Consider the following 15,402-nt stretch of genomic DNA (forward strand, 5'->3'; position numbering starts at 1 on the left):
AAAAAAACATGCAAACACACACACATACATACATACACACATATATAGATTGGTTGAGTGATACTTTAATACTTTAATCACTGGGTCTTCAAATCAGCACTAGATCCAAATCGTAAACATTCTATGTCCTGTTGGACAATCTCAGCCAATGCCATTTTATTTTCAACAAATCACTGGCTTTTAGAAGATCAGTTAACATTCTCAGATTTACAACCTGAATGTCATTGGAATAATCAAAATGGGAAAAGAGAACCAAACCTGAAATGGCAATGGGCTATCTGTGATGAAGGAAATCTTGAAGTTGGTGCAAATTAATTTCCCCCACAGGTCGTACAGGCTAGTGTCCGAAGCGATACATTTCCTGACAAAATTTACTTCATTCACAATGATCTCACCTAAAAAATAAAAATAAATCAAACAAGTTATAAAAACAGGGTATAATAAAGGAATCATTTAAACATTTGCAAAATACCATAACAGATGAACACCATGGATAAGCATTTATATAAAATTAAAAAAAATTAAATAAAAATAAATAAAAAAAAAAAAAAAAAAAGTTTACCGTAATTTCTCCTCCTCTCTCTATACGGACTACCAGGTGAAAAGGACCGAGCCAATAACCATGACTATTCTGAAACTAGGCGCCTCCATCTTAGTTGCTGTTCGAAGAGATGGGAGACTATATTTACATTTACTTTCACGCTTTACAAAATGCCTGTTTGATAGAAGTAGGGTACAAGTGCACGCAATATGAAAATATCCCAACAGTTCCTCTTTAACAGGGAGTATTCAGAACTATAATAAAGTACGGTTTTGTTTTTAACATTCGCTTGTAAACTGGAGTAGACGTAGTTAATAAAATGTCTTCAACACATTAAAGGAACACAGTCTTCGTGCACAAGATCTTCTGCAGTACAGATTGTTCTGGATACAAATGGCAATAATTTGTCCCAGACCGAGCTGCAGTCAAACACTTCATGTGGCCAAGAGTAATTCTAAGAAACCTCGATTAAAAACCCCGGGCAGTTAGTCATCACAGTGATCTCCTAAACACAGCAAAACATTTCTATTTAAATGCACTGCTTTTAGCAGAAAAACGATCACCTGTCATATACAATTTGTACAATATAAAATCAGAGTTGTAAGCTTTCTACTGTCACTGGAATGATATGGACCCTGGAACACAAATTGTACAGCGCTACGGAATCTGATGGCGCTATATAAATAATAAAATAATAAATGTCATGATTGTTTATATGGAGGAAATGCGCTTATAGAAATGGAAATATGACATTTGAGGCAAAAATAGCCAAGCTAAAAGCATAACTGACCAAATTCTTCCAGTTTCTCTATTTTTGCGAAAAGGTTCAGTGTGAATTCCTGGCAATTTACATTTTAAAGAATAATGCTAGAGATCTCTTTTCTGAACCTGCAGAGCTATGCTGATTCCAGAACATGAGATCACGAAAAAAATGTATCGGTGGACTTATCAAGAAGCAAAAGCAGAAAGTGACTGTGGAAAGAATAGGTATCCTTGCATGCATACAGGGCCACCATCAGGAATATATAGTTGGTACTGCACGTAAGGACACAGATACAAGGGCATTCATTTTCCTGGCCTCTAAGATGCACAGTCCAGAAAACCGAGTATTGGGGAAGGAGAAAGGATGAGTCATATGATGAGGAAAGCCCTTTTTTCAGCAACTCATACGCAGCATCAATTTACGGGTAGTCAGAAGTGATGCCATTTACAACCCCAGTAGCTTATTTTGTCCCTGCACTTGTACGTCTCCCGTACACAGATATTCAGATCAGCTTTACATTCAAAACAGACGTATTCTGAGAAAGCTTTGCTATGACCTCTTCTACAAGTGGAGCTTTTATGTCACTTAAAACAGGGGAAAAGTGACCTGGAAAGCAAAAGGCATGCAGGAATAAGGCTGAAAAGCGCAAAAGTGCATGAGTACCGGTAACTTTTTTAACTGGGCCCAACAATTCTGATGATGGCCATTGAAACCTCGAAATAAAATTAACCAAGGTTACTCGGAATTTAAATGCAAATGTTACACTGTATGAAACTGCAACATCGTAGTACTAGAATTCTATTTTACTCAACACTGCAGTAATCTTTGTAACACCCTCTGTAATCACTTATTTACTCACAAGAGTTTAAATTAAGGAAGTGGCAGACTTAATTTAATGAGATAAGCATCGGATTGGCGGAGCATGATAAATGCCACATCCGCCCAGTTGGTCCAAGGTTACCTCTGCCTGGCTTACCTCTATTCCTCCACCTGCAACCTCATGGAGGTGGCATGGCCTCCTCCATGATAGTCCAATACAGTGCTCCTCAAAGAGAAGCATCCAAGCTTCCAAGTTTTAATCTGTCCATGCCGCTGAAGAGCTTCTATTGGTTGTCATGTACTTAACAAAATCAAAACAAAAACGCCACAACAAGCGTTCAAAGTCCAAATGCAGTTTATTTTGCATGGTGAGAGAAAAAGAAAACCAAACAGGAGGGAAGGTCAAGCTAAACACCTAATGCATTTCAGATCTCTGGGTCCTTAAACATAGGTGTCATGTCATGAACTTGTAAACATTGCAGTTTCTAAATAATTAAAAAAAAAAAAAAAAAAATGAAATAAAAGTTTTACATTCAAGGGTTGAACCTAAAGGACCACATTGCCCAGGCCACTTTATGACACAAAGTGGCCTCAGTGACTTTTGGGGATTTTTTTGATTTTTTTTATAATTTATCCTCCTTTATGGGGGGGAAAAAAAAAAAACAATTTTCCTATTCTATATGTAAACAAACTTAAAGACAGGCTACATTTCATATTTACTCACAAGTCGTTTGGCTTTGTTGTCTACAGAGTAAATCCAAACATTTTAAAGAGTGGTAATGTCAGGTTGTGTGTGCTATATTTCAAACACAGATGTAAATCTCAAGCACATACCACAAAGGACATCACAGGTTCATAATTATTTTTAGAATAGAAAAATATGGAACTGTATTGTGATAGCACTGAAGAACAGACTGCCTGAATGTCAAGTTTTGGGTGGTTGGAAATACAGATGTGTTTGTTTGTATTTATTTCAGCTGCTGAAAATTTGAGATGTTGCGGGTGCTAAATGTCAAGTCCGGGCCACTCTTAGTCCTCACTCCCAGATTATCAGAATACACAATGTATTACATTATCGGTTGTTTGGATCCATCTGAATGCTGTCAGATCCAGAGTTCTAGGAAAGCTAGTTATGGTTTTCTGGGGTCTATGGAGCAGAAAAGTCAGCTCTTATGTTCAAGTCAATGATGGACATGATGACAAAGGACCGTCCCATGTAGCCCAGTGGATGACTTGCAGCAATGATGGTCTTTGAACCACACATGAAGCAATTTAATGTGGGTTTGTTTGTTTTTTTTGTCTCCCACGTGTGCCATGGGTCAGTCTTTAAAGAATACATTTTTTTAAGGACTGTTGAGCATGGCAGAATATGGGACGGTTTCCTGAAGGTGTTGGCATGAAGTGTCATGCTTAGTTTTAGAGAAAACTATGCTACAAACTTGGACCAGCATTCGGTGGGAAGGATTGGAGGTCGATGTTGCAGTAAAGCAACATCCACAACACCACAGATAAGGAAGTGCGGATCCAAAATCTAGAAACTTTACAATAATGACAGCTTCCTTTAAAAACCACTTCACCACTCATAGTTCTAATGTACAGTTACCAGATATAAAAGCAAAGTGTGAGGACAATGGTCAGACAAGTAATGATCATGGCGATGACCGTGCATTAACAAATATTGTTATAAGGCGTACATTATCATTACAGGTTGTTTGACATGCCATAAAACTTTGAAGAGGCCACGAGTACACACCAATCACAGTTCTGGCAGCCACTAAGGACTTGGCACTTATACCACTTCATTGAGATAAAGTGGTTTGGGTATCTGTAGTGTTTCTTAAACCCATTTTTAGTCTAGTTTTTTTTCAACTTCACAAGTGATAAAAGGGCATAAGCAAAAGTGTACTTCGAAATTAACTGTAATGAAAAGAAATGTAAAAACACAATTGGAAAGCAAAGAAAAAAAAAAAACCCTCTTCCTTGTTAAAATATTTCTTCTAAAATTCCTAGCTGTTTGGCGAGCAGAAAGCCTGACACACGCATGGATTCTTAGTCATCAGAGCAGGACTGTGCCAGCAACATTCCACTGTAGAAAGGTCCGTGAACACACAATTCTTTGTATGACCTTGGCTAGCTTAGCAGGATCTCAGAACAAAATAAGTGATTAATTAAATTATGAGGGATTTAGATCACTACATTGCATCTTCCTGTATCTACTGGAAATGGAAACCGGGAGTGGAACTGAAAAACTGCTTTAAAAAAAAAAAAAAAAAATATCAGGCACAGGCTCCACTCTTTGGAATGTCCACAGGCTGCATTAACATGATAGCATTTCAGGATTACCGTACACATATTAACTGTACGAACAAACGTTTGTATTGCCCTTCTATCCACTAGAAACTAGAGTACTTTTTTTTATTATTTAAAAAGAAAGATATTATTGCTGAACTTATTTAAACATATTTTAAATGACCTGAAAAACAGAACTGGGGATATTGATTACCCTTTCACGGAAGAAAGTTCCAGAGAACGAATGTCAGGTGTAAAAAATAAATTTAAAAAATTTAAAAAAAAGACTGTCGTCATCGACCGTGCACGGTCATCAGGAGGAAACCTTAAAAGCAAGATCCTATAAAATCATTATTATATTTAATGATTTTTATAACGTATATCATACATAAGGAGTTCTGTATCTCAGTCATAGGTTTGAGATCCAGCAAGGTCAACTGAGCATTCCACCATTCCAAGATCGATAAAACGAGTACTGTTAAGTTGGGTAATAACAGGAGCAAGGTCAGAGGACATTCAACCTAGCAACAAACGAATATGTAGTTCTCTTGGTTAAAAGGGGCAGTCTAGGCACCATAAACCCCTACAGCCCACTTTTTTTACCCATCTGCCTTTTCATGACAATAGTTATAGCAGCTAATCCTAGAGAAATAAAGAAAATATACGATCACATCTCTGGCTATGGCAACAGAATGGACTTTTCCCTCCAGCTATTAAACGGCAATTTCTACAATTCTAGGAAAACGTATTTAGAGAACAGCTGGAGGGCAGAAAATGGACACTGCTGGTATAGAACAAGAGAAAAGCCAGTTTGTGAAGATCACGCTACAATCAGAGAGTTAATAAGCTTAGGATGTGCAGAGAGACGTTCAGCCACAATGGAAAAGAATGAAAAGCCAGGAAGGAACATACAAAAACCATTCTCTGACACTTAATGGCAAACACGTGTTTATGTGTTACAAATCTCTCTGGCAGCAGCTGAGCACAGTTACTGAACAGACGAATCACGTAGACAGAAAACCACATGTCCATGTACAATCCGGATCTGAGAGAAACAAACAAGGTGGTACCCTAGCAATGCCCTACATCTGCACTGTGCAACCAGTTTCTTGGGATCCCAACGGATTACAGAAAGCATTCTGCACACAATGCCATATATAGAATCATTACGTTATCTTCCCATATAAAGCACCAACATATTCTGTGTCACTGCACAAAATAAACTTTAAAGGGACACTACAGTCACCAGAACAACTACAGCTTAATAGTAGTAGTTTGGGTGTCTACTACCATTCTCTGCAGGCTTTTTAATGGAAACACTGCTTTAAGAGAAAGGGCAATGTTTACATTACTGCCTAGGGATAGCTCTAACGGCAATCACTCAGATAGCTCAGAAGAGGTGATTTCGTGGCTGAGATTATCAAATTTGATAACTTTAACCAAGGAGGCGGAGCGTGGCCAGCAGTGAAGAGACCAGAGCGCCGCTGGAAAAAGAGCAAGTAAAGCAAATTTTTTAAGTAAATAAATAGAGAGGGGCTTGGTATCTAAACTTGGCAAATAAACACATTTGTATTCCTTACACTATAGTAGTGTTCCTTTAACGTGGCAGTTTATCAATGAAATCGCTATAGTGCAAGATGAGGAGCATAATATTTTGTAAGGGCATTGATATATTTAATAATACAGCAAAGGAAGAGTAATAATATAAATGTAAATATTGTAGTAGTAAATATTTAATAGTACATCGTAAAAAAAATATATATACTATATATATATATATATATATATATATATATATATATAGCATACAGGTTTATGTAAAATGTTATGTTCGAAATGATATCTAAGCAGGAGGAGAAATGATGGAAGTGGAATATAGATACGCTATTAAATGATTACATTTATTAATGCCAATGCTTATGATACCGGAGAAACTGACGGAAGCCAAGCACAGAGAGATGGACACAGGTTTCTTCAGGAAGGAAGAGATTCTTTATTGGATCACCGATCGGGACTCAGAGGGACTAGCGTCACCAAAATACAGCAAGTTCTGAGCCCCGGACAATAGTGCAGGCTCCTTATATAGGCATATAACTCCTCCCATATTAAGCTCCACCCGCACATTCCCTTGACCAATCAACACAAATAAGAATTAACTTCCTGTTTGACCGCATGGCTTGTCCAGCACAATGGAGGAGGGGGAATACTACATCCTGTATTCTTGCACATGCTCCGTACACTACTGATCGTATCTTGCCTCGTGCAACCAACTGATCGATACGTCAGCATATGCACGTACACATGCCACGTGGTAATCTCGGCCTACTAAATTTATTTTTACCGAGATTCCACCACATTCCCCCCTTTGATGCCTCTTGATATTTTACAATTACTTGAGGCATCACATAACCTTAGTTTTGCTTACACCGCAAGTTACCTTGAACCAGACCAGACTTATCTTATGATGTGAATCTTTTAACACTCATCTTCCTGCATTGGTTCTCCTTGATCTAGAGCCTTATACTTATATATCGCCATTATCTGTGCAGCAGCCTTCCTCTCTGCTATACTTCCTATCAGGCTTTGCACAGACCTAACTACTAAGGGTATAAGACACGGTAGGAGTAGACACAACAGTAAAATCAGTAGGACTCCACCTACCACTGCCTTAAGCCCTCCAAACCACTCATACCAGCTACCAAACCAACTACTTGGATTATACCCTTTCCATACCTGAGTAGGCACATGCGCTAGTTTAACCATATGGCTAGTAAGCTCAGCTATTGCTTGCCCTTCGTCATCTATTTGAAGACAGCAATTGCTTAGGTTAAACTTCCCACATACACCTCCCTCTACTGCCAATAGGTAATCCAAGGCTAATCTATTTTGGTAGACTGCTGTCCTCATCCTGGTGTTATGCTTCGCTAGAAGATTGAGCGCTTGTGATGTCTCATTAGTGATAATCTCAACCACCGCCTGTAATCTTATAATACGGTTGAGCATATAAATAGGTGTTCTGTAACCAAAGGTACCATCCTCAGCCCACGTGGCTGGCCCATAATAATCTATGATACGCTGGGGAGGCCATTCATTATCTTCCCAGGTACCTATCTCTATGGGTCCCCTTTTCTTCCTATGATTCACATCATACACTTTAACACCTAAAGTCTCACCTGTTTCAATCGGTAACAAGAAGAAGGATGGTTTGAGCATACCCAACACACATGCCCCTTCCCAGTCCTGTGGCAGCTCCGAATAGGCTTTCTTACCACAGATCCAGTACAAATTTGCTGGGGCTCTCCAGATAGATGTGATGGATAGATCAAACCACACGTCCTTTAAATTGGCGTATCTAGCAAACGGGTTTGATGGTTCTGAGACATTTGAAGCCGACCACCAAGTTGTATTCTTTGTATCGTCATCATAAGCTTTTTGCCCTAGACAAGTTAATTCTCCTACAGAAGTATTATACATTATTCCTTTCCTTGCTATGCAAACATAACCTATGATGGAGGTCTTTAATCTCCACTCAGATTTACCTCTAACACTCATATGATAATCGGCTTGTGTAGATATTAGTTGGTCAACTGCCTCAGAACCGGACATTACCTCCTTTGCTTCCCAAGGCCATTGGTCTCCCATGTTAGTACCTCCACACACATAGCAGTTGGTAACATTAAGACTACCGGCAATACTTTCAGCTAGATCAATGAACAGGTTTTTAGCGTTATGGGGGATCTTATTATCTATGCTCATCTCTTCATAAAAGGAATGATATACTTGATGAGTCTGGGAGGATACCGTATCAGTCTCTATTCCTATAAACAATAATGTCCCAGGATCTAAACCCGTCCCGTATATTTGAAACCCAAATAAATTGCCATACTTATCTAAGAACTTGTCGGGGTTATTAATAAGTATATGGACTGGGTTGCATTCCATAGACTTACAATATGGGCTAGTCGGCAACTTAGTCACTATCATGTCTTTGTCTACTGTCTGTCCCCAAGTCGCCCACCCCACACAAGACCAATATGGACAGAAGTTATAGTCTTTATTTGGGCATCTAGGACTCACATATTTATTTTTGCTACTGGGACAAATGTATTTATCGTTAGACCCATACGTCCTCTCCCATCTAAGATCCCCACATACATTCCACGGCTTTCTACCACTCGATATCGCTTTACACGCATCAAATAGCAGAACACCCGAAGAATGTACGGATTCTAACACTGTCTTATTAATTAGGGTCCCCTGAGGATCTCCATTCCTGAGAGTCAACCAAATTGTACGAGGCTGATACTCCGGACTGAAGCACTTAGGTTCTCCTACTCCTAAATGGCACACACTATAATCTATATTTAGGTATCTACATCTTGATACCTCTCCTTTACACTCGTATTGTGAATGCCAAATTAGGGTTTGGGAAATATGGTTACCTGTTCTCGTAGTCTTAATGCATACCTCACAGCTAGGAGTGTCGGTACCTCTACCTTCCTGAATATAAAAACACATATAAATAAACACAATCAAAAGCACATCTTTCGCCGTCATCCTCAGTCTTCGTCCGTGCGATGGAACCTCAGCTTCCAGGATGTGAGGGCTGCAGGGAATGGAGTTCTGCTCGTCTTCACAGGTGTCCCTTCGGGACTTTCCTGGCTTATACACTATGTGATGGTAAGAGGACAGGCTTTATTATGGCCTTCTCACTTACACCTGTAACAATAAAATTTGTAATCCACAATAATTCCTCGTTACTCCGACTGAGTAGTGCGTTTCAACCGGATCTTGCAGGGATTCTCTGGATCTGCTGTAACTTGCCAAGAATCGACTGCTGCTGGTTTAACCCTGGAGTGATGTATCCACGGAGTCACTTCTGCTACTTTTATCGCTGTAGGGGTAGACAAAAGAACAACATAAGGACCTCTCCACTTGGGCCCTAACGGTACATTATTCCACTCTTTAATCCACACTTGGTCTCCTGGATGATAATTATGAACAGGGGGATAAATATTCACAGGTAATCTATCTTGTACCCATTTCTGTACCTCCTCCATAGTCTTACCCAACTCTACAACCTGCTGCCGGGTAATTCCTTCTCCCAACTGACTCAAATCCCCCCTTAAGTTACCAAGTACGGGAGGTGGTCGCCCATACATAATTTCAAAAGGAGAGAGGCCCATCCTTCTGGTAGGGGTACTGCGGATTCGCAATAGAGCTATAGGTAAGAGAACGTTCCACTTAAGTTGGGTTTCCTGACACATTTTAGCCAACTGGTTCTTTATAGTTCTATTCATTCTCTCTACCTTACCAGAACTCTGGGGTCTATATGCAGTATGAAGCCTCCACTTTATACCAAGCATATGAGTCAGTTGTTGTAGGCACTGGTGAACAAAAGCTGGACCATTGTCCGATCCTATAGAACAGGGTAGTCCATATCGGGGTATTATTTCTCGTAACAGGAATCTCACAACTTCTCCTGCTTTCTCTGTACGAGTAGGACATGCTTCTACCCAGCCTGAATAGGTGCACACAATTACCAGCAGGTAACGATGTCCACCCGATTTAGGCATCACTGTAAAGTCTATTTGTAGATCGGACATGGGGAGTCCCCCCATAAACTGGACTCCTGGTGGTTTTACTGGTCCTTGTCTTGCATTATTCTTAGCACACGTTACACATCTACGTACAATGGCCTGAGTCAAGTTGGACAATCTTGGTATGTAGAAATGTTTTCTAAGAGATTCTTCAGTACTGTCTCTCCCAGAATGTGTCCCGTTGTGATAATTTTGGACAATTTCTACCGCTAGCGATGCTGGTATAACTATTCTTCCATCTTCTAGCTGATACCACTTGTTCTCCAGATACTTTCCCGGTTCAGTCTTTAACCACTCCTCTTCTTGAGCTGTATAAACTGGAGTCCATTGAGACAGTGGGGTTGGTATTAGAGCAGCTATATGCCCCACATACTCCTGTCTTCCTGATTAAGCAGCACGCTTAGCTGCACTATCTGCCATCCGATTTCCCTTGGTTACATCACCATCTCCTCTCAGATGCGCTCGACAATGTATGATACCGACTTCTTTCGGCTCCCACACTGCTTCCAATAGTTGTAGGATTTCAGCTGCGTACTTGATTTCTTTGCCTTCTGAATTCAGTAGTCCTCTTTCTTTATACAAAGCTCCGTGGGCATGAGTGGTTAAAAACGCATACTTAGAGTCCGTATAGATATTCACTCTTAAACCTTCAGCCAATTGTAACGCTCGTGTTAGTGCTATTAATTCTGCCTTTTGTGCTGATGTTCCTTTCGCCAGTGGCCGAGCTTCTATCACCTTGTCTATTGTTGTCACTGCATATCCTGCATAGCGGATCCCTTCTTTCACATAACTACTGCCGTCGGTGTAATATTGAACATCGGGGTTCTGGATGGGAAAATCACGAAGATCTGGTCTACTTGAAAATACTTCATCCATTACTTCCAAACAATCATGTTGACTTTCAGTAGGTTGTGGCAAAAGGGTAGCTGGATTTAAGGTGTTTACAGTCTCTAAATGCACTCTTGGGTTTTCACACAACATTGCTTGATACTTGGTCATACGGCTGTTACTAAACCAATGATTTCCTTTGTAATCCAACAACGTCTGTACTGCATGTGGGACTCGTACATAAAGTTCTTGACCCAGAGTGAGTTTATCGGCTTCAGCTACTAGCAGGGCGGCTGCAGCTACGGCTCTTAGACAAGGTGGAAGTCCGCTGGCCACTGCATCCAGTTGCTTAGACATGTAGGCAACAGGTCTTTGCCATGATCCCAAGTACTGTGTCAATACTCCCACAGCCATTCTTCTTTGCTCGTGTACATATAAGTAGAATGGTCGTGTGTGATCAGGTAGACCTAATGCTGGGGCACTCATCAAAGCCTTCTTCACATCTTCAAATGCCGTTTGCTGTTCTTGGGTCCATAAGAAGGGGTCGTGCTCTGTACCTTTGATGGCTGCGTACAGAGGTTTTGCTAGTATCGCATAGCTGGGAATCCATATCCTACAGAAGCCTGCTGCTCCCAAGAATTCTCGCACTTGTCTTCTATTCTTGGGTATTGGTATTTGGCAGACAGCTTCTTTTCTCTCTGGCCCCATAATCCTTTGACCTTCAGAGATATGGAATCCCAGATACTTGACAGTTGGCAAACACAACTGAGCCTTCTTTCTAGACACCTTGTATCCTGCCTTCCAGAGAATGTGTAGTAGATCGTGCGTTGCTTGCTGACATTTTTCTTTTGTAACTGCTGCTATCAACAAGTCATCTACATATTGTAACAAGACACACTCTCCTGGGATGGACTCGAAATCCAATAGATCTTGACTTAGGGCTGAACCAAATAGGGTAGGTGAATTTTTAAACCCTTGGGGCAGTCTTGTCCAAGTCATTTGGCGTTTTGAGCCCGTTACAGCGTTCTCCCATTGGAAAGCGAAAATACATTGACTTTCTGCGGCAATTCGGAGGCAAAAGAAGGCATCTTTGAGATCTAAGACTGTGAAGTAAGTAGCCCCGCCCGGAATTAAAGCAAGCAGGTTATATGGATTGGGTACAACTGGATGTATGCTAACAACCGCATCATTGACTGCTCTCAAGTCCTGCACAGGTCGATACTCATCTGTACCGGGCTTTTGAACAGGCAGCAATGGGGTGTTCCAGGGGGAAGTACAGAATTTTAGGATACCATACCGTATGAACTTATCCAGATAGGATTGGATGTTCTTCTTAGCCTTCTGTGGGATGTGGTATTGTCTTAGGCTTACTGGATAAACCCCAAGTTTCAGTTCAATTTTTATAGGTGGAATATTGCGGGCCAGTCCTGGTGGGTTGTTCTCTGCCCAAACTCCTGGTATGTTAAATAATGTCTCATCACTCCTAGGGTTTTGGCTAGTCAACACTGTATAAAGTCGCCACTCTTCTTCCTTTGGTACGGATAAAGTCATAATACCTGAAGGTCCATTAAACTTTAAAGATGTTGTTCCATTTGGTAGGAACGTAATCTGCGCTTGTAATTTTGATCGCATATCACGTCCCAGCAATTGGACTGGACATTCAGGCATATAAAGGAATTGGTGTTTTACTACGTGGCCTCCCAATGTACAGAGTCGACTTTTAAGAACCGGTCTTTCAGCACTTCTTCCAGTTGCTCCTATCACAGTAATAGTCCTTCCAGATGGAGGAGCAACTAGATTAGTCACCACTGAATGTTCAGCACCAGTGTCGATCATGAACGCACTCCTTTTCCCCCCTATTGATACATCGACCATAGGCTCCGCTCGACCAAGGGGGATGGAGCCCGGTCGGTATCAATAGTCCTCCATGACCGTGTCAGCCAATCCTACGAAGTCCCTACCTTCTCTATCGCGGGACCTTTGCGCTGCTGGAATATACCTATCTTCCCTAACACTTCCTCTGTTCCCATTACTCCCTCTATAACCATTACTCCCTCCGGGGCCTCCTCTACCTCTCGCTCTGCCTCTAAAGTTTCCGTAACCTGACCTAGGTCTGTCTCTCTCAGACTGTTCTCTTCGCGGACACTCATTTCTCAAATGCCCTTCTTCCCTACAGTAAGCGCACTGATTTTTACCTAGAGGTTCCTCATTCCATCTACTATCGCCTTTATCTGGGCCCCGTCTATCTACGCCTGCGATCGCTACCGCTAGCATATCAGCCTTTTTACGCATCTTGCGCTCTTCCTCTTTCTTACTTTCTGTATCCCTGTTCATATAGACCTTATTTGCTACCTCCATTAGTTGGGTGATGGACATACCTGCAAACCCTTCTAACTTTTGTAGCTTGCGCTTAATATCTCCGTATGCTTGGCTGACAAAGGCGGAGTTAACCATTCGGGAATTGTCTGCGTCTTCCGGATTAAAGGGGGTGTACAAGCGGTACGCCTCCAATAATCGGTCATAAAAGACACTGGGCGCTTCATCGCTTTTCTGAATCACCTCAACTGTCTTCGACATGTTAATGGCTTTCTTTCCTCCGGCTTTCATGCCAGCAATTATAGCGTCTCTATAGGCTCTAAGTTGGACCATATCAGCACCATTTACGTTCCAATCGGGATCAGTGTTGGGATAGTGTGTTGCGGCCCATGCTGCTGGATTAGCTTGGTTCAAAGCACGGGCTCTATCTTCTAATGCTTTAATGGCTGCTTGATTTATTCTTGTCCTTTCCTCATTGTTAAATAAAGTCATTAGTAACTGCTGGCAATCAGCCCATGTCGGATTATGCGTCTGTACTATTGAGGTGAACAGATCAGTCATGGCTTGTGGTTTCTCAGTATACGAGGAATTATGGGTCTTCCAGTTTAAAAGGTCGGTAGTGGTAAATGGGACATATACGAAGACTGGGTCAGCGTGTGCCATTTGTCCTGCGGCATCGATATAAGCTGACCCGGGATTTAAGCGAAGAGGCATCTGATAGTGCTTTAATTGTTGGGCACCAGTCAACTGTCGGGTTTGGATGGGGCTACGTAGGGAAGCGTCAGTCATGGGTTCCGGTCGGGGAGAGATAGGGTATGGGGATGTGGGAGGTTGGTTTTGGGAAAAGGTAGTGAATAGAACACTTCGGGCCGAGCTAGATGAAGCTTGACCGGAAGTCTGAAGTGGCGCCAAATCAGGATATTCGTTTCTAATGGGGGTGGGTTCTGGTTCCGGAAGGGGAGATTTAGTACGAGGGGGGGTGGATCCTGTACTGGAGGAGGAAGCGGAAGTGGATGAGGGTAATGAGGGGAGGGGTGCAGGACTTCCTGCGTTTGCGTCACTTCTTCTTAACGGAAAGTAAGGGGGCGGCAAAGGGATCTCGGACTCAGGGGGCGTGTCCAAAATGGGCCTAACACCAGTCCTAGTGGACGAACAAGTCCTAGCTACCATGAGGCGACACTGCTCCTCGTGGCATGTCTGGAGCCATTTTGGCGAGTCATTTACGGCCTGTCTCCAACAGTCAATATAAGGAAACTGGCCGTAAAGTTCAGGCCTACCTGATACAGCCACGTGTAAGCGCTGTACCAGAGTTGGATCCAAACTGCCACGTGGCGGCCATGCCGCAACCAAAGTAGGCCACTCCCTAGTGCACAAAGTGACCAAACGTACAGGAGACATCTTTACCCCAAAATCACAAACTTTGAATCCCTTTTTAAAATTCTTAACCATACATCCTAAGGGATCCGGAATCGTTGACTGCGACGCACCCATATTTAACAATGGAACGTCGTCGACAACGAATACTATACACGCGTACTATTCAACAGTCACACCCGTTTCCTCTGGCAACAGCACCACGTGGTACGGTTACCAAGTGAAACGTACACAATAACAATAAACACTCAGGGAATTCCCGTACACACACAGCTGTTACACCAGTCACTATATAATCAATATTATGCCCTTTGGCGTAACTATACAGTCACCCACGCTATAATTCTCTATATACGAATTACCCGTCTATAACACACCCCAGTAACATCGTCTTTTACAAATAGCGGTTACAGTACGGTTAGCATAGGTCAAAGCACAAGTTAAGGTCACAATACAATTATTAGTGGTTATGGTGTTAAACATGCAATGGACGACAATGATTAGTACTTATTATACAATGTCAGTAAATATACAGGGTTATGGTACCGTGCACTATAATACAGCAACACACTATTAACACTCTCGCTAGACGGCTGAGCTCGCGCTATCTAACAAGATATACACTTTACTAAACAATCGCTAACACATTTACAATTCCCAACTAAACTATTGGCCAGTACCTTGAATGGACTACCTAAAAACAATCTACATACGTTTTGGTTAGCCACACTGCCCAATCACCACATATATAGCGAGCTAGAGAACCGAATTTACACAGACGCCTCTTAGTCGCACTATACAACGAGCTAGAGGACCGAATTTACACAGACGCCTCTTAGTCGTACTATCAAAAGTCTAGTGGGTTCCAAATT

At 41.6% G+C, this 15,402-nt stretch overlaps 1 protein-coding gene across 1 annotated transcript in view; it reads right to left on the reverse strand.

The window, feature by feature from the left end:
• Positions 1-15,402, reverse strand: part of MTMR10 (myotubularin related protein 10) — a 91,585-nt gene that overhangs the window by 44,282 nt on the left and 31,901 nt on the right. Inside the window, exon 3 of the mRNA XM_063449145.1 lies at positions 259-395. Coding sequence (XP_063305215.1) covers positions 259-395 — 137 coding nt within the window. The remainder of the gene's footprint in view (positions 1-258; positions 396-15,402) is intronic.

The sequence above is a fragment of the Pelobates fuscus genome, chromosome 3, assembly GCF_036172605.1.
Source record: "Pelobates fuscus isolate aPelFus1 chromosome 3, aPelFus1.pri, whole genome shotgun sequence".
In the NCBI taxonomy this organism is placed as follows: domain Eukaryota; kingdom Metazoa; phylum Chordata; class Amphibia; order Anura; family Pelobatidae; genus Pelobates; species Pelobates fuscus.